This window comes from Juglans regia, chromosome 6 (genome assembly GCF_001411555.2).
Source record: "Juglans regia cultivar Chandler chromosome 6, Walnut 2.0, whole genome shotgun sequence".
NCBI lineage: Eukaryota > Viridiplantae > Streptophyta > Magnoliopsida > Fagales > Juglandaceae > Juglans > Juglans regia.
In genome coordinates this window covers 8,976,340-9,002,069 of record NC_049906.1, presented here as the reverse complement: position 1 = coordinate 9,002,069, position 25,730 = coordinate 8,976,340, and the positions used below count along the sequence as shown (strand labels likewise).

Here is a 25,730-nt window from a genome sequence, read left to right as displayed (position 1 = left end):
ATAATCTCATGAATCTAACATTTTCAATCATCACATATAACTTTATTCGTAACCATTACATCAAACTTTCAAATTTCTTGACAAGTTTTTTGTTTATTGTAGCATGCATCAAATTACAATCAACGAAGAATGAATTCATTTTATGAAAAGAATAGTATGAATTAGAAGGGAGCAAATCATTGAGAACTGCTATAAATATGTAGAATGGAGGTGATCACGAATAGCCCGATTTCAGAGACTAGTAATCTGGATCAACGTGCTCCATGTGTGTAGATTTTCCGGCCTCACGACACTTTTTTTCTTGAGAAAGTTTTTTTGCAAACCTGCAGAAAGAATTTATGTATTAATTATTTTTATAATAAACTATGAGTACTACAACATCAAATAATGAAATCATGTGTATTTATGCGAGTTCAAACATTTGTTTTTCATACATTCTCAAAGCATCCTCATTTGTGCCACAATTCTTGACTGGTTCTGAATGACCCGTCTGCAAATTCACTCTTGATACTGGTTTCTTCAACAGTTTCTCCCCTATCTCTACAAGTTTGTTCAAGTTCTCTTTTGAAGAGTCATCAACTGAAGCTGCTGTCCCAGTCAAGGTGTCATCCTAAACAATATTTTATAGAAATTGTAATTAATAACTTGAAAATTTAAATCCCTTGCAAGCATTGAAACCCAGCTAGATCAAAAGAAGCAATTTCTTACTTGAATTCGGAGGTAATTCTGTGCTGAATGAAGGGCTTGGAAAACCACAGCTAGGTGCAAATCAACCATATCTGCACTTGCTTGAGTAAACACATCCACTATTGGAACTGAACCGCCATGAACTAGCCAATCAAGAAGGCCCCACTTTGCTGCCATTTGAGCACTGTATTTTTTCTCTATCTTTCCTGAGCCAGTGCCCAATGAGATTACAAGAAAGCGACCATAGTCTGTGGGCTTTATTGGGAAGAATTCAGGATTGGCATCGAAGATCTCTTTCGTTATTTGGTTTATGGCAACTAAAGCCTGGACCACGGAGCCAACAAAAGGCCAGGAAAAAAAAAAAAATCAGCTCAACTTTTTGGAACTTTAAAACTTAAGAATATCACTTTAAAGATTATATATAAATATTATACCGGGTTATTTGCAGCAACACCTCCATCTATAAGATTGAATTCAGAAACCTTTCCCCCATCGTTTTGGTGCTTGAAGTTATGAGCAGGAAGGTATGTTGGAGCTGCCGAAGTACCAATGCATATATCGGATAGTCGAGCATTCAAACAGGAGTGATTTTTCTTCGCCTGCAATTAAGAGGGATGAGGTCAATGGCTTTGATATACATATTTCTTGCCCTGTCAGACTCGTAAAAGTGAAAAGAATTCGATTTTTTCTATATCATAAGCTCAGAATTTATTAATATTAATTTTATATGAAAGGAAACTAACATCTGAAGCTCACGATTCTAGAGAGAGAGAGAGAGAGAGAGAGAGAGATCAGACCTCATAGGATGTGAAAACAGTTGGCTGCAGATTCTTGATATCAAAAGTTGGAATAACAATATTGGTCAATGTGCTATGCAGCCGAGTTTCTCCTAATTTCTCCCTTAGAACCCCATGAAGGTATTTCCCGTCATACTTGGGCCCTATCAGTGATCTGAAGATTCCATATAAGCCACTGTAATCAAAAGATTCAAGACCAAAAGATTTTCATTAGTTAATATTTAAATATGGAGAATATACAAAAGCTTTCATATGTACTGTACAAGTAAGATATACAGTAGTACTCTACTATTGTGAAGGAGGGAGTAGTCAAGTATATATCAAGAATAATACCCCTTCTGTGGGAAAATCCGAGGACCGTGTTGGAGATAGAAGGGCGTGATATCCTTGGCATCAAAGAGAGGTCGATTATTTTCATTTGGAGCAGCTAACATGGCGGTCACAAGACCACCTGTGCTTGTTCCAGCAATCACGTCAAAGTAGTCTGCAAGTCTAGCTTCTTCACCGTCCAGCTCCTATATATACACGCCATGGTCATATCAAACTTGTTACTACGTGGTGACATTCATATAACTTCTTCTGCAGTACTGGATATATAAAATTTCGGCTGTGCACATATGCATGTGTGTTTATAGAAGACCTAGATATTGAAACTTCCCGGTAAACCAAAGTGTATATATATATATATATATATATATATATATATATATATATTCATGTACCTGCAGTTGTGATTCAAGGAAAGCTAGTATAGTTCCAGGAATAATCCCCCTGATACCACCCCCATCAATGCTTAAAATGGTGATCAAGTTCCTGTATGTTGGGTGCTGAGGCTGAACCGACATTGTTGTTTCCATGACGAAGACGAAAAATTAAGGTTATACGTAAGTGATGATCTTAAGAAGCGAAAGATTGCTTTGGTTGTTGTTTATGGAAGATCAAAGGAAGCTTAAGTTTCTGTTCTTGGCTTTGATCCATCGACAAATTACACGTATTTATAGCCTCAGTTCTGGAGGCCATCTTCAATTAATTATTATGTCCTAGCTTCTCTTGCCGCAATTCTGTTCATAGGGTACGTACATGTATGGCCGCCTTTGAACAAAGGATCGAGGAACTGCATATGTTCGTCTCCTAGCTGTTGAAACTTTCCAAACATGTTTCTTGGACTATAATATAATATGTTTATGATTTATTAATAACAGCTCGGTAAGAATTCATTAATACTTTTCACGTGGGATATATATTGAGGATCTTCAAACTAGTGCATATCATCATGATTTTTTTATTATTATTATTATTTGAGGGTGAGAGGTTTCGAATTTTACAACTCCAATTTAAAAACTGTGAATTATGCTAGCTCGGCCATATGCCTTTGTCGCATATGATCATGATTTGTGTCATATTCTTAAGTCGTGTTATATGACGAGCCAAATATATATATATATATATATATATATATATAAGACACGTGTTTAATTAATTTCTGATCATTACGGGTCCTACGCAGCAAAAGTATTACATGCTTATCCATCACCCTAGCTGGATGAAAATCAGTGAGAAGAACGCTTCAAATTCATTGGTAAACTTGGTCAAACAAAGATTAATAATATATTTTATTTACACGCATGCCTCAATATTTAAGCATGCATAACAATCCTCCTGAATTTAGCGTACAATGATTCCACATGTCTCTCTGCAAAACTAATATTATATTTTGGGATTGCTGACCTGGTCTAAAAATTAGTATTAATTTTCATTATCCTAAAGTGGTGCATTGGCAGCTTGACCAAGATATCGACCTACCTTATTGGACTCACAATCTGAGGCTCCAGGATTACAGATACCAATATTTTCACGCAAAAGTACCCTTTCATGCATGATATAGTACTCATATACTGATTCACCCAGATCATGATCATCAAGTGCCCCCCCTCTCCGGTCCTAACACCCAAGTTCACCTTAAACACCAAATATATATTATATATATGTGATATGTGCGTGTATATATATATATATATATATATATATATATATATATATATATATATATATATATATATATAGAGTAGTGCTATTCTGCCGCTCGTATATGCCCGGTGTAAGTTACCATTATGCTAAAATCAACTTTTCAATTTTTTTAATTTTTTTATACATTTTTTTTTTATCATTTTAAAACATTTAAAAAATATAAAAAATATATTAATACATTAATAGTCACTGTCTTAACTATTAAGTAAAAAAATAAGATGTCAAAGTAGCATTATTAATCATATATATATATATATGTATGTGTATATATATAGGTGTTCTATGTATATTAATTCTATCTTGTTTTGCAGGGTGCCAAAGAGAGCACTCCCAACCCAGTACACGAGCCTAGCTAACACACTGGTTGTCTGCCAGCTCCGGCCTTTCCGAAAGATGAACATTGGACGAACGTCAGAGTTTATCTACCAAACACAAGCAAGGCCTTTGGACGAGGTTAAATCTGATCTTGCCACGAACATGCAGTACTCAATCTTAATACGTATCTCTTCCATTTAATTAAAAAATATTTGAACTTTTTAATTATTTACTAGAGAAATTGGAATAAAAGGGATTAACTCATTATAATATTTTTACCAAATTTCCTACTCTGATCTTATCCGGTCCCGTCCGGCCGCTACTCTCCGTACGTTTTCTTCTTGGTCAGCTTTTGAAATTCAATATAATACTCAATGGTGCTAAAGGAGAAAGTCCATTTACTTATTTATTTATATATTTTATTCATGCATGAATTATCGTCCCTCACTTCATCGAACGATAAACGATAATATTGGCTCTTTACAGCATTGGTATTGGATTGACTATTTTACTCTTTAAATTTTAACTAATATATAATTTTTTCACTTTTAACTAATCATTCAAAATTTAAAGTCTATATTAGATTAGTCATCACACTCTCTATAATAATAAAATATTATTATTTTTTATTTTTATACTTTTATAATTAATTTTTATTTTTTAATTAATTTTATTTTCATAACCTCCTATAATCACCTATAATTTCTAACAATCATTTTCATTTTTATTTTCACAATCCAATAAACAAAATCAATATCAATATTTGTTGCTTTTATCCCACCATATAAAGAGAAAGGTAGAGCAACGAACATGAGATGATATTTGTTGCTTTTATCCCACCATATTATAATGTGAGGCAATACATCACAACTGCAGGAAAAGGGTCCCGGGAAAGAAGAAGGAAAAGAGCCGCTAGAGAGAGGAGCCAAAATATAATAAACAATGGGTTTAGACTTGCTACATGACTTTTCATCTTTGGAAAGAAAAATGAAATTACTATAGCTTATAGTTGAGATGAAAAGTCTTTGGCTAATTCAATGTGGGCCATTTATTGTTAAAATTAGTCAAATATAAAGATGAAAAGGCATTTGGCTAATCCAATGCCAATGCTCTTAAGCGCCACCTGAATTATTTTCCCACAAAAGTTTGAACTAGCTAGTAAAATTGCTAATTGGTAACAAAAAAAGATTGGACTTTAATTTTTTTACTTACTATTTTCTCATAACTAACACGACACGAAATAAGCTAGTTTTGGTTTAATATAAATAAATTTGAATCAAAACGAGTTGACCCGATACGACACGATTGATAAACTGTCAATTGCGGGTCAATCCATAAAATCCACAATCAATCTATATAACATGAATAAATCCTATTTTTTAATTTTATAAATTTTTAGTTTTATGTATTTTTTAATTGTTGGGAATGTTTAATATTAATATTAGTATTTGATTACTTAATATATCAAACTATTAAACTTTTTGTTAATAGGGAATTTTATTCTATGAAAATATTAGTTTTCCTATATATTTTAATTGGTTTGTATATTGATAATAAAATACTTTATCATGAATCCAGTTATAATTGTGAATAATTTATATATTTATTCTTATATTATATATGAAATTATATTAATTGGGTTAAAAAATAAATATAGGGTCAGCTCAACTTATTTATATGAAACAGGCTAAACGAGTTAAATAGTTCGTGTCCAGGATAACCCAATAAAAATTAATTACTAAACTGGTTAAGCGAATTATATCGTGTCACCCATTATTTATTAGGATTTTAAGGTCTGACAATTAAACGAGCGAGTCGTGTCAGGTTGATCCATATAGTCTAGTACTGACTTGACACAATACAAACACGACATGCAAACACGTATTGCCACCCCTAGACTACTAATGCATGGTTTTATAGAAGTATTTGTGTGATAACTTGTAACGCCCCGTACCCAGATGGGTTGGAGAGTCACCACCTGTCACCTATAATCATGTCTTCCAAATACAAAAATAATTTACAAAGGCTCCAAAACAAAACATAAGTTCCTCTATTTCAACTTATTGAATAAATTCCTCTACGAGGTCATCAATGCGAATAATCCAATAACATAAATCAACGGTTCCACAATTTCCCAATAACCTCAACATAATGAACTAGCAATTACACCAGTCTCAATAAACCAAATAAACATAATGAAATCCACGCTAGCAAATAAAAATCCTCTATCAGCAATGGTACTCTTAGGTATTCAACTTCCTATCCTCAACTAATCTTGGTCATGTTTCATATTCTTGATCTCAGTTGAACCATCAACATCATCTGAAAATATTGTGAAGATAAGGGGGTGAGTTATCAACAATTCAGTAAGCAGAGAACATATACTAGTATGTAAACATGAGTCTTTTCACAAAATCCAAAACATGTTATCAGAACATTAGAGTGACAGTTCAAAATATTCATATTCAAAAGTCCTTTGGCATAACATAACTGAACAATAGCATCTTATTATATCATATCATATCAAAGCATCATATCAAAACAGAAACCATATTTAACCTCGTGGTGGGGTTGTGCTATCCCTAGTAGTCAAACCAGGAAGTATCATATTGAAAATATTCCACTTATTCAACCTCGGAGCCTTGAGTGTGTACACATAAAAGACTACGCAAAAAAACTATTTTGTTTTCAAAGAGAGTGCACTCAAAAATAGAGATGTTGGTACCAACCATATAATAGAGGCCACAGTTTTACACTTATGGTAAGGTCAGAGTAGAGCAGAAACATAACTAGATATAGAATCAAAATGTCATGCCAAAGGTTTTCAGATGTCATATCATATTAAAAAAGAGTACTGAACAGAATCATATCATCTTCACATAATCAAAATAGATTCAGAGCATCTTCACATATTTATACACAAATTTTCAGATTTCATATTCGTCCTTTTTGCACAGTTTAGAAACAGAATGTCAAAAATTTGTTCATGTCTACATCAGTCATGACAAAAATAGTCTTCTCTTTCATACAGATTTTATGAGTAATGTTAAACAAATAACTAAAGTTATTTCAAATTTCTTTCCATAACAAACATGCATATTTTTTCAAAATCAAACCTCAATTTCTTTTATGTAAAGTTTAGCATAGGAATCCCGCTTACTTGGACTTTTTGACTTATTTGGATTTTTCCACAACTGTGCTGAACGAATGTCAATCGTTACCTATACGGAATACTAAACGTTACTAAATTTCTAAAAGGACTTGCTAAAATTCTCCATTTACTAACATATATACTATGGAAATAGCTTTAATAATTATTTGTTATATACAGAAATTAATAGATACTAATATTATTTAATTTATACAATAACCTATGTACACTTTCAATTTACAACTTAATAAAATAATTATATGAATTTCAATTAACATAACCTGCAGAAACTCATTTAGAAGATAGAATTAAATAAGACTTAAAGTGTTTAAAAATAAAATTAAAATCTTGTTAATTGCTACTGAAATTTAGTTGTAAAAATTTAATACTTAATAATGTAACTTCAATTCTTAAGTAATTTATTGTAAAAATAATATGAGTTTCTGGACTAACCAAAATAAGACAAAGCCCAGCATAAACACCAACTGTAAAACAAGCCCAACCCACAACCCAAGGAGCAACTCAACATAAACAAGTCCAACATAAAATCAGTTCCTGCCATTGATTTTCAAGTTAAGGGGCAAATACATAATTTTGGTTTGTACATGGTTGCTTTATGGAGGATACACGATAATTTTCCACTTGTAAAATGAAAGTGATGGTGAGATAGAGGCTCACCGATGCGGAAGCTGGCGGCTAGACCTTCTACTGCAATAATTAGATCTAGGGGTGAAAATCGACCAATAGGGAAGATTTTGAGAGGAAGACGGACCAAACCGGCCGCTGGGTAGGAGAAATACCAACCGTACTGATTCTAGCAGTTTATCGGTTGGCTCTAGGTCGGCGGTGGTGGAGTGAAGCTTCGTTTTAGAGAGGTGAGGGAGAGTTATAGTTTGAGAAAAGAGAGAGAGAGTGAGAGAAATCGAACTGGAAAAGAATATGGGAGAGGGAAGAAGATGGCTCAAATCGAGACGACACTATTTGGTTTAAGGCCAAATAGCGTCATTTCACTTATATTTTCTTTTAATATGTTAAATACAAAATGGCGTCATTCCACTTATATTTATTTTGTATACGTTAAGTCTAAAACAATGCAGTTTAAGTGACAACACCGTTTCACTTAAACTATATTTTTTTACCTAAGATATATATAAAAATATATTTATTTATTTAATCGGATAGTTCGGCAGTTTGAACCAAGTTCAAACCTAAACCAAACTGGCCAACTTCGATTTTAAGGAATTTCTACTGTTGGCATACCGATTCTTTAACGATTTCGGCCTAGTCCGTGCTCCAGTAGTTGGTCTGCATTGGTCGAACGAAGGAGGGTGGCCCCAACCTTGTGGCTCACGAGAAGAAAGCATGTGCTCTGTTTTAGGTTCCCAAACAAAGGACATTGGGCATGTCCGTGTGGCCTTACCCTCGGTCTTCACGGTTGCTGACGGTGGTCTTCCTCTGGGAGTTGCACAACATGAAGTAAGGCTATGGAAATTGACGTGTATAGGGCTGGTCGTGGCCTTGGCGTGGTGCACGTGGGACGTGCGGCTTGCGATTTTCCGTGAGGGATCGAGGGTGGCTTACTCATTCATGGGTTGGCAACAGTGATGGTGGCCCTTGGTGGAGGTGCTACGGCTTAGAACAATATCAGAGGGCAATGGTCACAACGTAAAGGGAATAGAAGATGATGGCTTGCGGCAATGGTTATTCAAAACCAGAAGGGGTTTGTTTGGCTTACGGCAGTGATGGATGGCACAACACAGAGAGAGAACATAGAAGAGAGAGCAACAAGAGAGAGGGAAACTAAAGAAAATCTGTCGAGGTTGAGAGAAACTGTGAAGAATGAGGAGAGTGGGCAGAGTAAAATGGGGAGAGAAGGACGAGGAGGAAAGAAACACGGGGGAGAAAACCGTCAGGGGAAGAAGGAGAGGGAAACGAGAAGAGAAATTCATTTACCAAAACAACACCATTTTACAGGCAAGTGGGCATCTTTGCGGGCCTGAGCTGTATCTTGGACCTTGGTATTACATACTCAACCAGGACCAAGGCTCTAAAACCCAATTTATTGGTCCAAAAAACAAAAAGAGCACAGAAAAGGTGCCTTTTATGGCTCAGTTCCCTTACTTCTTTCCTCACTCAGCCCAATACTCTCTCTCCTCTACTAATTTCTTTTCCCATTTGACACCTCACGCCGCTGCCCTCTATTTTTGGTTTCCTTCGTCAACTCCGATATGTTACTCCATTCATCTCTCTTTCGCTCTCTTTTTTGTGTCTCTCTTACATCCCTCTCTTGCACTCTCTCTCTAACTTTCTTTTAATAAAAGAGAAATAATATTTACAATCTTAGGGTATACGAGTCTCATGCACTACCTTTAAAAAAATTGAGTAAATATGATATTCATGTGAAAAAATTATTTTTAATAGAAGACCTTACTTTTTTTTTTAAATGAATACATGAAATTACTTACACACTCTAATAACACACTTTAATATTTTCCCTCATTACTCTATGTAAAATGGAGTGGTAGACCTGGGAGAACCCACCTCCAAATTCACTTTCCTAGATTGGTTGCATCGAGACTAATCACATAGGATAGGATGATTCACGAATGATCTCTTGAAGGTATTGACATATGGGGTGGCCTACAAACCATTTGGTGATAACCATTAGTTTGCGTGATGTCTCAGCACAACATCATTGTACCAGTGTCTTGAAGTCTCAAACTAATTAAGGTCTCGTTTGGTTTTATAGATTACCTAAACCAATCTCATTCCATCTCGTCTCAACATCCAAATGCATTTCAAACACAAACACTTTCTAATTTCAAACTTTCAACTTTTTCATCTAATTATTACCTAATCATTACAATTTTCTAAACTTCAAAAGAATATATAAAAAATAATTCATATAAAACCCAGCCCATGTGAAGCCCAAGACTAATTCGGAAGTGGATTTTTTTTCTTTCTTTTGGTGTGTGTGTGTGTAGGCAGTGGGCCCAGCCTTTGTGGAAGCCTAGCTAAAGAAAAGAAGCCCAACCCCTCAACCCATGGAAATGGCGTCATTTTTGTGCAAGGGTGAAAAAACCCTAAAATCCTTCATCTTCCTCCCTCTTTCTTCCCTAAGCCACATCCCCTCCCCGATTCCTTCTCCCACCTCCCTTGCAAACCCGTCCATCCCTTGTTTTTCGTTGTCCACATCTCGCCACCTCACGTCGTTGGTAAGCCCTATCCTCTCATCTCTCAATCTTGCCCTCCCTCCTCTTTTGTTCGTGTCTCTCTCCCTCTCTCTCTCCTTCCCTCCCCATTTCACTACCATCATGGAAGCCATCATTAGCTGTCTCTGTTGGACTTCAAGATTGAGCTGCAAAACCCTCTAATCATCCCTCTCTATTCTCTCTCCCTCTTCTATGATTTGTGTTTTGCCGACCACCAACCACTACCATGTCGAGCCCTCTATGTCAAACGTCGCTCCCCACCGTTTGAGAAGACATGCCCCACACCGTTTGTCTCACTCCCTACCCATACCTTCGTCTTTATCTCTACTTTGTTGTTTGCCATCATGACACCGTCGTTCCTCATTGGTTGGCCTCTTCACTCACTCTGTTCATATCTTGCCCTCCCTAAGTCTCTCGGTCTCTATCTCACTCTGGATCTCTTTTTTTGTAAGTTAGGAAATCTTTGCCTAAGCTCTGCCACTCGCCATTGTGGTCCGCCTCCTCCAGGAGCTCTCTAGAGGTTGTCCAACCACCCCCTCACTTGTCCCCCTCTACTCGGCCTCTTTCCCCCTCAGATCCACCCAACCCATGCCTAGATCCCTCCTTTAGGGTTTTACGCCTCTGCCTACCACTACCATCCGCCTTGAGTTTCCCATCTTCCACCCTCTGTTACGTTGAATATGCCACCCTTTAATTTTCCTAGTCATAGATCCCCCTTAATCTGTCTAGATCCACGGGTCAACGTACACTGCAATTACCACCACGATGCTCCACCCCTCTAGACACCACCACAATAAGTCTCTTTGCCAGTTACCTTGTATATTAGTTTTAGAACGCGTTCAGATTCGATTAACCTTTTTCCATCTATGCAGTGACACGTGCATGCACATACTCACTGTTTCTCTTAGTCTGAGAGGGTTACTTTAATTCGGTGCACTTGATCATCCAGAATTACTCGTCCGCATTGTAAGTAAAACCCTAGACTAACCCTTCGGAGACTGACATTGGAAAACTGTGTTATTATGGTAATATGGTTGTGATTGGTTAAGTGGCCAAAAGCCCGTGGAGCGTTGGGGTAAAATCTGTAGTTGGTGATGGATTGTTGGCTGAAGGTTGAGTGGAGCGTTGGGAATCGCGTGTAATGGTGAAAACATTAAACTATGAAATTGTGTGCTACACTGTGTTTGATTGTTGTATTATGTTGTACCATGTCATCTAATAATTACATGTTGCATGACTGCCTTTTTATTTATTATCTGTTGTTAATTTATTATTTTTTCTTGTACTATAAACTTGGAAAACTGTGGTTTTTGTGTCAAAAGATTGAAAACGTGTATAAGGGGTGTGTGTGTATCATGACCCCAAGTCGAGATGAGGCATTATCTCAGTGGAGCTCCTCTGGTAACTCGAGAATGTGTAAAACTGAGTGACGTCCCCTAGATTGTCGTGCCGAGACGGCAATGCTCTCATGGCGACTCTGTAGCCTCTCTATGGGTGGAGACTAGAGGTTGTCTAGTCACATATGTGTCGGGCGCGGAGTTGGGCATCACTCGTTACAAAGTAACACGCATGATCGTTACCCATAGTGTGGGGAAGGGAGCCAGAGTATGCGAATGGTCCCTAAGGGAGACTATGTGCATGCGTAATTAAAATGAGTGTATGGACTTTATGTCGATCACGACCCCAAGCCCAGATGTGACATTATCTCGATGGAGTTTCTCTGGTCACTCGAGAGCATATAAAATTAAATGACGTCCCTTGGATTGTCGTTGGGCGATGATAGACTCGGACAAGACGGTAATGCTCTCGTGTAGACTCCATAGCCTCTCTGCTGGAGGAGGTTAATGGATGCCCTATCACCTACGCACTAGCTGAGGAGCTAGGCATCACTCGTTACGAAGTCACATGCACGATCGTTACTCGTAGTGTGGCGAATGGAGCTAGAGTGTACAGATGGTCTCTAGGTGAGACCATGGTGCATATCTTAATTAAATAAATTGTGGCTTTTCAAACAAAAATGTGAATTTGAGTGTGTGGCTTTTTCTGTAAGTATTGAGAAGGAAATTGGTTTTGTACAATCTGCTAATGCTAAAGATCTCAATTTCCTCTTTACTGTGAATGTCCATATTTTTTCGTATTTGTATTTTTGGGTGTTAATCTATGGCTTTTGTGATACCCACATATGATAAGGATAAGGTTAGGTGGTATATAGGATCCCACATTACTTGTGAATGAGAAGTTTTTGCTCTTTATAAGGTTCCAATTGAGCTCCAATTGTATCATTGAGTAGTCTTTTTGGAGTATAGGTCATGTGATTTGGACCTTCTATTGGAGTGTTACAAATGGTATCAGAGCCTATCCTAACCAAACATGTAGAATTTGAGCCGTGCCACATACGACAAATTGGCCTGACGAGTTTGTCAGGAATTTAAGAGGGGTTGATTGTGATACTCCATATGATAAGAATAAGGGTAGGTGGTGTATGAAATCCCACATTGCTTAAGAATAAGAAGTTTTTGCTCTTTCTAATGTTCCAATAGGACTCTAATTATATCATTGACTAATCCTTTTGGAATATGGATCATGTGATTTGGATCTTCCATTGGGGCGTTACAGCTTTATTTGCTAAGATTGTGAAATCTTACTTTGATGTCCCCACTTGCGGTTCCGTGTAGACTTTTGGCAAATACAAACTTGGAGGATTGGCTCTGCCAGGAGTGATGACTTGGGTACATTTCCCCTTATGTAGCATTGTTTGGTGCTTTCCTTTTACTTAATCCGATGACTGTATTAATTTTATATCGAGGATTTAGAGATTGGTGGCTTATGGATATTTTGCATAGTGATGTAATCTTAGATTTTCTGGTATTGTTAAAATTAATTGGCTATCCATTTTTATTTTTCCATTGTGAATTAATTGTACATATTTATTAAGCATGCGAGTACATACTACATTTTCATGTTATACGAGAGGTGTTTGACCCAAACGGCCAACATTTTGGTGTCGTGACTCCTGTCTGAAGGCAAGTGGGGGTCGAGAGCGTCACAATTCAACTTTTTCAAATCTGAAAATAAAAATTATTTAAAAAAATTATATTCTAAAAATATTTTAACTTTATAATATTTTTTATTTAACTTTTTATGTATCATTTCTCAAAATCTTATAAAATATCTTAACTCAAATAATTTAACTATTATTTATAAATTATCTCATTACTATTCGTAAATTTCTCATTTCCTCTCATCTATATAATTTAAGTGCTTATAAGACGGGAAACTAAGATAGCAAGAAAGGTAATTCCCTAGCTAATCGGTAAGTTGGGAAGCCACAGGTGCTGAATGAGTTTTGTAAAAGGTAATTTCCTATCTTGCGTAGGCCTATTTTAGAAAAGTGGATCCTATAAAAAAAAAAAAAATCATACTTTTTAATGGTGTAGCCTATTTTTTAATAAAATGTATATGATAGATTTATACATTTGGTACTTCTATATATCATTATTCTTATTTAATATATGAAAAAGTCTTCTTATAAATGAGTTAGTGCACTAAATCGCGCACTAAATCGCGCACTAATACTGATATATAAATCATCTATTTAATGAAATGGTGTAAATTAAAGATAGAAATAATTTTTATGAGACAGAAAACCTTTTTTTCTTTCAAATTTTTTATTTTTATATTTTTCTTTTTAATAAAAAAAATCATGTCAGTATTAATACGCGATTTGGTGCACCAAATCGCTTGTACTTAGCAAAGCTCTTAATATATAGCTCTGAGTCTAATCTTGCATGGTAATTAAATCGGTCAACTATTTTCTTCAACAAAGGTATTATTATTGTTATGTAAGTTTTTTAGGTAGGATTTTAAAAATATATTACTGTTTCTCTAATTTGAACTATTTTGTGTTTATATGTTTTCTATGAGTAGGTATATATATATTATAAATATATATACATACACACACTAGCAGTGGTTTAACGTGCAAAGCACGTTTGCCACATTTGTCTAATTGGAAGAAAAAATAAAATTCTTTAAAATAATGTGTCCAAATCGTAAATAAAGTCTGACTCCCTACATGGTGGACAAAATCTTGAATAATTGAATTAAATGCTAGTTCACAATCATCAAGATTAAAAGAGTACATAAGATTGATTAGTAAATAGCCTAATTATTATGAGATTTAAATTATGTTAAAATTTCTAATTATTTATATGGTTATACTCTCTTAAAAATATTTAGCAAAATTTCATCATTTATTTAATGATGAAATATTAGTATTTTATAAATTAAAGTTAATTTTAAATGTATGATATGATATTTATATTTTAATTATCTATTTAAGTTAATTTATTTTTAATATTTTAACCTTTTCCGTTGGATCAAATCTAGACACTCAAGATGAAGGGATGGCTGATAAAATCAGAAGACTAAAATCGTAATGACATATCAAATAAGTGTGAGTGGCTGACAAATTGCAAATTGAAAAAGTAAAATACAAAAAGTAAGACTATAATCGTAATAACACCTAACTACCAAGGGCATTGATGGAATAAAAATGTTAAACAAAAATGACTGTTTATACTGTTCTATAATCGCTTTTTAAGTATAAAAAGATATGAGCTTTGCTACACAACCTCCATCACACTCCACACTCCACACTTTTTTAAATTTTTTAAATTTTTAATATTTTTTTTAATATTTTTTTTTGAGTTTAATATTTTTTAATTATTTTAAATTTTTTATTCATTATTTATATAATAAATATTTAATAAAAGAAAAAAATAATAAAAATAATAAAAATTAAAAATAATACAGAGTGTGGAGGTTGTATGAATAGTAGGAGGTTGAGTAAATTTTTTGAAAAGATATATAGATATAGATAGGGGGTTGGAGGAGTGTTGGGCTTCGGCTTTTATGAAGTTGGATGAAGACCGAAGTGACTGAACATTGGGCTCAAGGCCGAAAAATGTAAACCAGCCCATTAAAACATATATTGATACTCGCTTAACACTTACGTTTAGTATACTCGCGTGCCAATACGTCCGTGAAATGTACTTCATCATCTACAGGTGACAATAGCACACCTCCAACTCTCAGACGGGATCAACTTGATGCAAGCACCGCTAGTTTTTTCCTCTCCTTTCCTAAGTCATGGAGTCCCCAAAACCCTACGGCCCCACAAACCCCCTTCTCTCGCTCTCCACCTTCGTCCACCAGCACTGCCACCGGCTCTGCGCCGAGCTAGCCAGCCGCTTCAAGGACACCAAGCGACTCGCTGGAACCCTATCTGACGGCTGGCCCCCTGTGGCAAGCCGGCGTCCCCGTTCGTCGTATCCTCCGCTGTTCGCGTCGGTAACACAGGCGAAGCAAGCCTTAGCCGCAGGTCTGAGCTCCGACCACGTGGCAAAAACCCTAACTGGCACGTCAGTCTACACTGTCAGCAATTCGAACAATGAGTTCGTCCTTATCTCTGATCCCAATGGTGTCAACTCGATTGGGTTGCTTTGTTTTCGCCAGGAGGACGCCGAGGCCTTCCTTGCTCAAGTTAGTAATTCTATCTAACGTGTTCGGTTCCCGAGAAATGATAGGAAAGTAATACAAATGAATAGATTTTCTTTTTGTTTATTTGCTTTAAGCAATATAAATGGAATGGGTCTGCTACATTTTCTCAGCAACCGAGCTGAAAGTTTTCTTTTGTCTCTTTTGAGATATTGATGGTTTTTCTGTGGCCATTTTCAGGTTAGAACACGGAAAAGAGAACTACGAAGTGAGGCAAAGGTTGTTCCCATTACTCTTGACCAGGTACTTAGTTGGAAATTAAGTGTTTTTTTTTATCTCCAATTAAGCGAAATTCTTAGCGCTTGATGGTGGGTTTGGTAGATAGTTGTGAATATAACTGATAAATCTATGTAGCTGTTTTGGTTTCTCAGATTTTTATATTCATTGTTAGATTCATTTTCTGAAATATAATTTTTGTTCATTTCTCTTTTCGAATTATAGGTATATATGTTGAAGGTCGAAGGAATTGCATTTCGGTTTTTGCCTGACCCTGTTCAAATAAAGAACGCATTGGAGGTTAGTTTGTGTCACTTCCCGTCGCTCAAAGTCACATCAGTGCCGCTTGTTTAGATTGAAGGCAATGCCTATACTGTATTATCTTATCTCTCAATTTTGAGAGCGATAACCGAAACTCTTTATGCGCAGTAAGCAACTAACATTCACATGGTCATTGCTATATGTAAATGTAGAGTTAGATGATCCGCCATTGTATTTTTAACTTCCTTTATACTCTCTTTTCTTTTTTGGGTCGAAATTCTCCCTTTGTGCTTTGAACTTTGATATTTAGTCTTTTTTAATTGTTTTTATTATTATGAGAATAGAACTGTACCACTCTATCTTTTATAATGTGCCATAATTTTTCCATGATATTTATCATGTATCAATTTCAATCTCATTATTTTGTACCTCTGTATTGAATCGTAAATTTTTATTCTGTCTTAAGTAGGGCCATATGCTAATATACATATGACTTAATATAATGCCAAAAAATAAGAAGAAAAAAAGTAGGGTGGCATGCACAATACAAAGACCATTTGGTTTTGGCTTCTTGTGCGGATAGCAGGAAATGTGAAGTTCCACCGAGCGGACACTTTAGCTGTGATAGAAAATGTTGTGAGAGAAACTCCTAATTCTTATTTATGAAAATGCTGTATACTTTTCTTTACCTATCAAAAAAGGAAAATGATGTATAATTGTCTTTGGCTATTGTGTGGTTGTATTAATCTACTAATTTAGATGGATTCACAATTATCTTTCATGTTGATTAGCTCAAAACCGCAGATTCCAGGAATGGGTTTGATGGAGTTCCTGTTTTTCAGGTTTGTTATTCTACTTTTGAATCTAGTTCCATCTTTGAAAGCAGAAATACATTTCTAATACCAATAAAATTTTATTAAAAAGGGCTAAAGGTGGAACCCTAGCACATGATGTATACAAGAGAGTGAAAGCAATAATATGTTAAACTGAGCTCTTAGGTAAAATAACCCATGGATCTAATTTGTTCCATTGATGGCTTATACGCGCATGTGTCCATAATTGAAATAATTTGACGTACAAATATAAAGAGGCTGGTATGAAGGAGAAAGTAAGAAACAGAAAATCCATGATCTAAATGACACTTTTTTTTATAAGGTCTGGTTTTTTTCCCAACTCACAACATATTTTTATATGTTCCATTATTTTTGTGAATTCATTTTTTGTTATTTTAGTGTGGATTTTTCTCAAGTATTACATTGATAATGTGTACGTGTAAAAAACTATTTATGGATGTATGGGGCTGTATCCATGACAAAGAAATAGAATTGTAGCATGGATATTGTCTGCCCTTGACAGTGCTGGGGATCAGTTTGGTGACCAAAACTTGCTTCAGTGTACGTTGAAATGAAATTTTGGGCTTTTAGTTGCCCTGGAGCAATCGTTCTTCCTCAGTTTTGTATAATCAGTTGTTTGTGGCTACAGTCCGACCTTCTGGTTGTCAAGAAGAAAAACAAGCGTTACTGTCCAATTTACTTTACAAAGGTTGGTTTAGCCAATTGAACTTCTTGTAGATGCTATTACGTTTTAAGATGTGGATATGAGTGTATGATTTACTAGCAGCGGCCTTTGCTTGTTCCTACACAGGAGGATATAGAAAAAGAACTGTCGAAGGTCTCTAGGGCATCAAGAGGACTAGCATTATCCCAACATATTATGGTATGACAAGCAGCAATTCTTTCGCCCACCTCTCTCTTAATCATTTAGGGTTTATGGCGGAATCTTTTCATTGAAAACACATTGCATTATAATCTGTAATCTGTCCAGAAGCTTGAAGAAAATTTCAAAATATGTTTACATGGTTCATTTTTTGCTTATTACGTGGTTCATTTTTTGCCTTCTTTGCAACACACCAAGTTTAGTATCTTGTCTTGTTTCTTCGGATAGTATGACTCTTCATTCTCATGCCCTCTTTAGGGCAGAAATGTACAGGAAACTATTCATGTTTGATGACTTCTGCACATATCTCAAACAGTCCAATGCTTTTATTCTTGGTACCATCCCTATTACATTTGTTAATTAAAATTATTTCTACAGGTTGGTAGCTTGGAAGCTGTTTTGAGAAAAATGGAGGTAATGAATGTTGGCAATTCCAATGTAAATGGTATTTTTCATTATAGAAAAGAGAAATACAAAAAATGAAAAACAAAAATTGATTCTTGATTTGGCTCCTCATAACTGATGCAGATGAGTGAGCGGAACTCAGGGTGGGAAGATCTGATTTTTATTCCACCTGGCAAAAGCCACTCTCAACACATTCAAGAAGTGCTTAAAGCATGATTCATGTGATGCGTGACTTCAACTGACCATTTGAAAGGATCTGGAAGCTGTTAGCATACGGCATGTTTGGTCAAAATAAAGCAGGTCAGCCATCATGACTATCAGCAACCCCTGTATGCTTGTTTGATTGTGTATACTGCATACTTGAATGTAACAAAACAAATTCCTTGACATGCGGCTAATGGTGTGTAGGAAAATTAAAGCTCTGGAGTGTGGGTTTTACAGCTAAAAAGAGATCCAGTGAAGGTCAGGGAAATCACCATGTTGAGACAAAAATTGTGGGACTGTTGTAGTTTGTGTACAGTTTCATTGCATTGACACAAATGCGCCCTATATATGTTGTTAAACATATATAGATCAATTTCAAGCGAAATCACACCTTGTAAGAGAGCTCGGCAAATCTCTTTTAACTGCGCATACATGATTTATGGAACATGAATGATCAGACGCTCATACAAACGGCATCTCTGCATCTTTATGTTTCCTCTGCCACATATAATTGAAATGGCAATATCTTTGTTGGAACATGGTTGTGGTTTATACCTATCCAAAAAAGGGGTCGTAGTCTATAGCATGTGGAATTTTTGCTGTGTATTGACGCTGAAGCTTGAAGAGGGATAAGGTACGTGGCTCCATGATTTTCTTAATTTACAGCGGCATTATGAAGCTAACCGGAGGAAACATGCTTCCACTCGATGGCTGCGGGTGGGTGGATATGATCCCTCGACACTGGGGTTTGTAGTCAAGAGCTCTGTTACTCTTGAGTTACATGGCCACCGGGTCTTCACTGGTTCTGTTATCAGGAGAAACCTAAAAAAGAGAACTTTTCCGATATTCATTTTCTAGGGTACTGGGTTTGTCATCTAGATAGAGTAATATTAGATACGATCATGAGTTATGTAAGTGCGACATTCTCTTTTTATATTTACTCACTTATTTTAAAAAGAATGTGCAGTACGTGCACACTCTATAATAACTATAAATATAATGTTTTGCCAACATAATACCGATTTGCTCAATAAATGTTGCCATCTCCCACATAGGGGATTTCTACCTTTATTTCCATAAATTGAGTGTAATCGAATGGCTGGCCACTTTGGACTCTTTAGGATGGGTCCTCTTTGCCAGCTGAGCATCATACTGCCCAGTATTCGTTCGTTAGAGATTTTTCTCAGAAAAAGAGGAATCCAGGGCCCAAAACAGATGCAGCAAAAAAGAGGATGCACCATCTCCACATGGCACATTTATGCACAAAAATATTATCGATTTAGGGACAAATAGCCCATTTGTCTTATAACTAGAACCCCACTTCGCGTTGGTCATTATCAGGAGGCTGATTAGAATTTTTAAAAAAAAATAGCAATGTGATAGTTCACCATAAACCTAGGCACAAGGTCGTGTAAAAAACATGGGCTACATTCATATTGATGAGTTGTATGATGTGCTGATATTTAACCTAAAGCAACCATATAAAATAAATAACAATTATGAATAAAAGATAAACATAAATGTTTAAATGATTAGAAATAGAATATTGGTGGAGATTCACGATTTCATAACGGATAACAGCGACATTATCTTTCGTGAAGTCGACTGCCCAACCGAAGAGTTGTTGGACGGCCTACTTACCTGCCTCTTTCCACATTTCTAGCTTTTCTTTTCTTTTTTACACTGGACACAATTTTTATGGACTTTATTTTTTTTCTAATTTCTCTATCCCTTTTATTTGAATAAAGGAATTTTTTTGTTTTTTCATTTGCTTCTTTTCATATTTTTATTTTTATTTTTTCTATAGAGATCATAAGGGAAATGGTAGTGTTTTAGCCACAAAGAAATCTTATAAAAATAAAACTCATAAACTGACGTGGTTTGATGTAATAAGTTAGCACTTATCGAAAGAAAAACCTCTATATACGAGTATAGATAGGGAGGGAACTCGAGAAAATTGTCTAGAAATACCAACAATATCCTACAGCATGAGAATAAGAAAGTAAAATTAAGCATGATTTTCACTGAAAACCAACAAGATTACAAGAGGAAATGCCACTTGGAGTTGTTTAAATGGTTTTGGCCCTCTTGATTTTGAGATTTTCTTGAAAGCACTCCCTAAGCTCTCTAACCACTGCATCCAAAAGTTTCCTTGAAGGTCCTAATCATAATAATTAACCATTACGCTTCAATGCGAAAATGGAGTAATTAGTTAGATATATATAAAGCTCTCTCTCTCACACTCTTTTTGAGGCATGCACTACAGATTTTTTGCATAACATTATGCAGGAAGGATTTGGTCTTCAAAAGATGATGAAGGTCATTCCTTCAAAGGCTTTGGTGATCAAAATCAACTTGATCTTCCTTGCTTTCTTCCTTGTAGTTTATGCATCTCTTCTTCTCCGGCCATCTACTTCAGTTTACTTTGAGAATGCTGCGTCGATTGTTAGGTGTTCATTGCGTGAGTGCCATCACAAGGTAAGGTGAGCCGGCACAAGTTATTTTTCCTGCCCACATCCCCTCAGAATTCTTCTGATCTCTTCTCACCTTTTCGTCTTCTTTTTTGTTCTTTTCATGATTCTGAACCTTCGAGTACTTTTGCAGGCGGGCACAGGTCTTAAGATGAAGGCGGTTTTGGAGGAGACAGAAGCTGCAAATTCACAAAAGGTTAAAGGAAACCTGACCAAGATAATAGAAATGCCAAGCTTCATGATTGAAATGGGGGGAGGAATGAAGATTGGGATGGTGAATATGGAAGACCTGGATGTGAGCGAATGGAGCGCACGCAGCTTGGAAACAATACCAGTCACATTCGAACGGGTCTCCGAGTATTTTGAATGGAAAGATTTGTTTCCTGAATGGATAGACGAGGAGGAAGAGATTGATGTTGCAACCTGCCCCGAGGTGCCAATGCCGGATTACAGAAGGTACGAAAACATGGACATGATTGTGGCGCAATTGCCATGCAAGTTTCCGGAGAAGGGTTGGGCAAGAGACGTGTTGAGGCTCCAAGTTCATCTTGTGGCAGCAAATTTAGCAGTGAAGAAAGGGAAGAGAGACTGGTACAGCAAGACCAAGGTGGTGTTTTTGAGCAAGTGCAGGCCGATGATGGAGCTGTTTAGATGCGATGATTTGGTGAAACAAGAAGGAGATTGGTGGTTTTTTGAGTCGGACATGGGGAGGTTGGAGCAGAAGGTTTCATTGCCAGTTGGGTCTTGCAAATTGTCTTTACCACTTTGGGGACAAGGTAAAAATGATTCGAGTACTCCTCCTTAATTTGCTTCAATTTCAATCCAAATTCCCAGTTTTCTTATTCATTCATAAGATTACATAGCACATGATTCTAAAGAAATCTTCGAGTCCTTTGTTTCAATTGGAGTCTTCTCAGTTTTCTTTATGCATTCATGTAAATTTACAAAGCATAGGCAAAAAAATTGAAGAACAAAAGTAAGAGACGCGCCAGATAGGGGTCGAACCTATGACCTTCTGCTTAGGAAACAGACGCTCTATCCACTGAGCTACAGGCGCCTTGTTTTAAATATGATATTGTAATTTATTTAACCTAATCAAAAGGACATTTCAACGAAGCAAGATATCCACGAAATTCTTAAGCTACAAAAAGATTTTGCAAAAGTAAAACTATAAATTTACATGATTTAACATGGTACGTTAGATTTTAAATTAATAATTTTTTTTTGTGTATGTAAGTAGCACTTCTCCCTTTAATTTATGGTTTATTTCCTACATTTAATTTCGATACCATCGAGGTTTAGTTGGCGGCATTATCTTGAAGTGAAATATCAATTAAAGAGCGAAGTGTGTTTGCTTGCTTTAAGTCTTGACATCTAGCTTTTGGTGGGTGGGGCAGTTCTTTTTCTTTAGCTTTGTTTCTAAGAAACATTCCTAACTACTTCCTAGGAGCCAAACACAGTTAGTCATGCATACGTAATATTGTCTTTTAGAATTGGGAAACATCTATATCTCTCCACCATATCAGCTTGGAAATATAATAATTTAACTTAATTATAATATTCTAACAAATTATTCTCTTCAAATTCTGTAAAAAATAACAATTGAGAAATTATATTTATAATCATAAAATGCGGAAGCAATGAACACTTTTTTAAAAAAAAAATGAGTTAAGATGAGATTCATCTGAAAAATATTTATTTTTTAATAATATATTTTACTCTTTTTTTAAATGAATGTACAGTATTTACATAATACATAATCAATAACTGTATCTAATATTATTCGCCGTGGGTTTTACCTGCATAGAACTGCATGTTGTTCATAGATCCCAAATTAATACAGTTGTTGGGAATTGATTCGCAGGGATACGTGAAGTCTTCGACATCTCCAACATTCAAAGCTCGACAAAGACACCAAAACGAGAAGCCTACGTTACAGTTCTTCATTCCTCTGAATCCTATGTTTGCGGTGCCATAACCCTCGCCAAAAGCCTCATCCGAACCGGCACAAAGCGCGACCTCATACTGCTCATAGATAGCTCCATCTCCACCCCCAAACGCGACGCCCTCGCCGCCGCAGGCTGGAAGATACGCATCATCGAGCGGATACGCAACCCTAGAGCCGAGAAGGACACGTACAACGAGTACAACTACAGCAAGTTCCGACTTTGGCAACTCACTGACTACGACAAACTCATATTCATTGATTCCGACGTCCTTGTTTTACGTAACCTCGACATCCTCTTCTACTTCCCTCAGTTGTCAGCCACCGGCAACGACGTTTCCATCTTCAACTCCGGCATAATGGTTATCGAGCCCTCCAACTGCACGTTTCGAGTGCTCATGGATCATCGAGAAGACATAATTTCGTACAACGGCGGTGACCAAGGTTTCCTCAACGAAATCTTTGTGTGGTGGCACCGGTTCCCGAGGAGGGTGAATTTCTTGAAGAATTTTTGGGCGAACACGACGGTGGAGACAGGGTTTAAGAACCAGCTGTTCGGGGCGGACCCGCCTAAGGTTTATTCTATACACTATTTAGGGTTGAAGCCATGGCAATGCTATAGGGACTATGACTGTAACTGGAACATTCCGGACCAACGTGTTTATGCGACCGATGTGGCGCACCGGAGGTGGTGGAAGTTTCACGACACCATGGATGAAGGGTTGCAGCGTTTTTGTGGGTTGACGGAGAGGAGGAGGATTGAGTTGGATTGGGACACAAAGAAGGCTAGGGAGATGGGGTTGCCTGATGAGCATTGGCGGATTAATATTACAGATCCTAGACGGTCTCATTTGATGGATTAGAACTAATTTGAACTATTTTTCTCTTTTCGTTTTTTTTGTTTTTTGGCTTTCTTTTTACCCCTTTTCTCTCTACGCGTAGAAGGATATTTGAGATTTCTACATTACACCACATAATTTATATGTGTGAATAGATGGTTAGAAAAACACTGCCTAAGATCTTGGTCTCAGCCATATATAATATGGATATCTATGCTGATCTTGATCATGATCTGCTTTTATTTTCTTTTTGGTTGCTTTATGAAGTAGATTCACGTACGCTGACGGCCTAGCGCCAAGCCCCAATCTAGCTAATTCATCTGATCTTGAGCTAGGTTTAGTTCATTAAAATTATGAAATAATTAAAAAATAATATATATTACCCACCATTCCTAGTTTTATGATCATCATCTTCCGACCTGCATTTTATGATGTGGTATCAAATAAATTGAGATTATTAATCATGTTTCACTTGTGGGTCGATCATTTAATGTCACATCTGATGATAATAAAAAAGTTTGTGAATAAAAATTTTCATAATTAAAATTGGTGGTGATGTAGTAAGCTGTGGCTTTGTTCATTTGATTCAAAGATATGTTAAGAAAATATGAAAGAAATAAATTTAGTTATACTTCATCTAACTATATATATATACTTAATTAGAGTCTAGAGCCATCTTTTGTAAACATTAATGATGTTTTGTCCAATCCATCTAATTATGTAATCTATTTAAAACATTCTGTCCAACCCATCCTTCCTTCATGCATACGTTGGGACTTTAACGATTATGCTGATCATGACCTTTGTCTGTAAATTGTCATTAATCCATCTAAAACCAATCGATGTATGGGAGAAAATCCTCAAGCCTTTAATGACAATATGACTTGATATCACACCTTGCAGGCTTGCAAGTTATCGTTGCAAATAATCTGACACAAACCATTGTTGGAGAGAATATCCTTTTCAATAATCTTCTTATTAATTTGATGCATGATCCAAGACCATATTTGGATCAATCTTCTACACTAGCTAGCTAGTGGGAGAGAAATATTACATAAACACACACGAAACAAGTGCATGCGTGCATGTAATTTTTTTAGAGAACACATACATTATCAATCAACGGTGTAAAATCCATTTCATATATCTATTTCTCTTCCGCCTGCGTAATTCTTCTACCGAAAAATTCTAGGAAAATATAATATTCCAAACGTGTCTTAATTAATCGACATTACGGCTTAATTAATTTTTTGTTTTTTTTCTTTTCAATGGTAATTGATTCATTGATTATTCTTATAGATGTATACATTATATATATAGCCAAATATATATTGTACGTAAAGACTCTTAATTTGTGCCAACCAATTAGTTTATTCTTTTTACAGATCAAAAACGTTGAGTTGTTCCTTTCTGTAACGAATTTAGCCGTCTGATCAAGTGATAAAATGTTGTTTGGGTGCAAGGAAAGTGTCGTGTGTCGTGTATATATATAGTGTGGTAGAATTTGCTAGTGATTACGAAAGGATTGGTTGAGCAAACCCAATTAATTAGGTACACCTACTGATAAAGCTGCCCCTAAAAATACATCTATTCCATGGCCCCATGAGAAAATGACTTCACAGATGCAAGCTTAATTACTTAACATAGTCAATTCCAGTAAGTTTAATAATTAATTCAACTTCTATTAGGTATAGAAATTAATATATATGTAATACGTGATCAGCCTAACCTCATGACAAAACCATATATATCCGATAGAAGTGGTTAGAAAGTTCTTCGAAATAAATACGTGTGTATCATGTGTGTGTGCATGCGCTCATTTTTTTGTTTGAATTTTATACAACTATTTTACAATTATATTCCAAATGGCGGATCAGGATAGTTTTGAAAAATTAAAATTTTAATAAAGCATCAAAATTACGTT

At 35.9% G+C, this 25,730-nt stretch overlaps 3 protein-coding genes and 1 non-coding gene across 6 annotated transcripts; 2 read left to right on the top strand and 2 right to left on the bottom strand.

The window, feature by feature from the left end:
- Positions 1–237: 237 nt before the first annotated feature.
- On the bottom strand, positions 238–2,432 carry LOC108985789 (patatin-like protein 2). The gene is made up of 7 exons (XM_018958212.2): positions 2,207–2,432; positions 1,818–1,999; positions 1,485–1,659; positions 1,122–1,286; positions 709–1,011; positions 435–610; positions 238–323 (listed from the first exon to the last, which is right to left on the bottom strand). The coding sequence occupies exons 1-7, from the start codon at positions 2,339–2,341 to the stop codon at positions 239–241; spliced, it is 1,221 nt and encodes a 406-aa protein (XP_018813757.1). The 5' UTR covers positions 2,342–2,432; the 3' UTR covers position 238.
- A 12,860-nt stretch (positions 2,433–15,292) lies between these two features.
- On the top strand, positions 15,293–19,088 carry LOC108985790 (protein TIC 22, chloroplastic). 2 transcript variants are annotated; one of them, XR_001995251.2, is made up of 9 exons: positions 15,294–15,734; positions 15,930–15,992; positions 16,191–16,265; positions 17,018–17,068; positions 17,709–17,768; positions 17,871–17,942; positions 18,321–18,356; positions 18,471–18,647; positions 18,756–19,088. XR_001995251.2 is itself a non-coding variant. In XM_018958213.2 (8 exons), the coding sequence occupies exons 1-8, from the start codon at positions 15,342–15,344 to the stop codon at positions 18,561–18,563; spliced, it is 843 nt and encodes a 280-aa protein (XP_018813758.1). In that variant the 5' UTR covers positions 15,293–15,341; the 3' UTR covers positions 18,564–18,648. The 2 variants fall into 2 exon arrangements, 1 of the variants encoding a protein (XP_018813758.1); XM_018958213.2 differs by lacking the exon at positions 18,756–19,088 and having other exon boundaries at positions 15,293–15,734; positions 18,471–18,648.
- A 1,719-nt stretch (positions 19,089–20,807) lies between these two features.
- LOC108985786 (UDP-glucuronate:xylan alpha-glucuronosyltransferase 2) lies at positions 20,808–24,035 on the top strand. Of its 2 annotated transcripts, none has more exons than XM_018958208.2 (3): positions 20,808–21,029; positions 21,156–21,798; positions 22,887–24,035. In XM_018958208.2, exons 1-3 carry the CDS (start codon positions 20,835–20,837, stop codon positions 23,828–23,830), a joined length of 1,782 nt encoding a protein of 593 aa, XP_018813753.1. In that variant the 5' UTR covers positions 20,808–20,834; the 3' UTR covers positions 23,831–24,035. The 2 variants fall into 2 exon arrangements, with proteins under 2 accessions (XP_018813753.1, XP_018813754.1); XM_018958209.2 differs by having other exon boundaries at positions 20,979–21,034; positions 22,887–24,003.
- Positions 22,007–22,079, bottom strand: TRNAR-CCU. The gene has a single exon. It is a non-coding gene; the product is annotated as a tRNA-Arg (tRNA).
- Positions 24,036–25,730: the final 1,695 nt, after the last annotated feature.

What these genes read in the sequence shown, in the direction of transcription:
- LOC108985790 (XM_018958213.2), top strand. Translation starts at nt 15,342, where the DNA reads ATGGAGTCCCCAAAACCCTACGGCCCCACAAACCCCCTTCTCTCGCTC. An exon ending in AAATAAAGAACGCATTGGAG is followed by an intron (nt 16,266 to 17,017) that starts GTTAGTTTGTGT and finishes CATGTTGATTAG; the next exon opens with CTCAAAACCGCAGATTCCAG. An exon ending in CTGTTTTGAGAAAAATGGAG is followed by an intron (nt 18,357 to 18,470) that starts GTAATGAATGTT and finishes TAACTGATGCAG; the next exon opens with ATGAGTGAGCGGAACTCAGG.
- LOC108985786 (XM_018958208.2), top strand. Translation starts at nt 20,835, where the DNA reads ATGCAGGAAGGATTTGGTCTTCAAAAGATGATGAAGGTCATTCCTTCA. An exon ending in TGCGTGAGTGCCATCACAAG is followed by an intron (nt 21,030 to 21,155) that starts GTAAGGTGAGCC and finishes GTACTTTTGCAG; the next exon opens with GCGGGCACAGGTCTTAAGAT. An exon ending in TTTACCACTTTGGGGACAAG is followed by an intron (nt 21,799 to 22,886) that starts GTAAAAATGATT and finishes ATTGATTCGCAG; the next exon opens with GGATACGTGAAGTCTTCGAC.
- LOC108985789 (XM_018958212.2), bottom strand. Translation starts at nt 2,341, where the DNA reads ATGGAAACAACAATGTCGGTTCAGCCTCAGCACCCAACATACAGGAAC. An exon ending in CTGTTTTCACATCCTATGAG is followed by an intron (nt 1,287 to 1,484) that starts GTCTGATCTCTC and finishes TCTTAATTGCAG; the next exon opens with GCGAAGAAAAATCACTCCTG. An exon ending in AATGAGGATGCTTTGAGAAT is followed by an intron (nt 324 to 434) that starts GTATGAAAAACA and finishes TTCTTTCTGCAG; the next exon opens with GTTTGCAAAAAAACTTTCTC.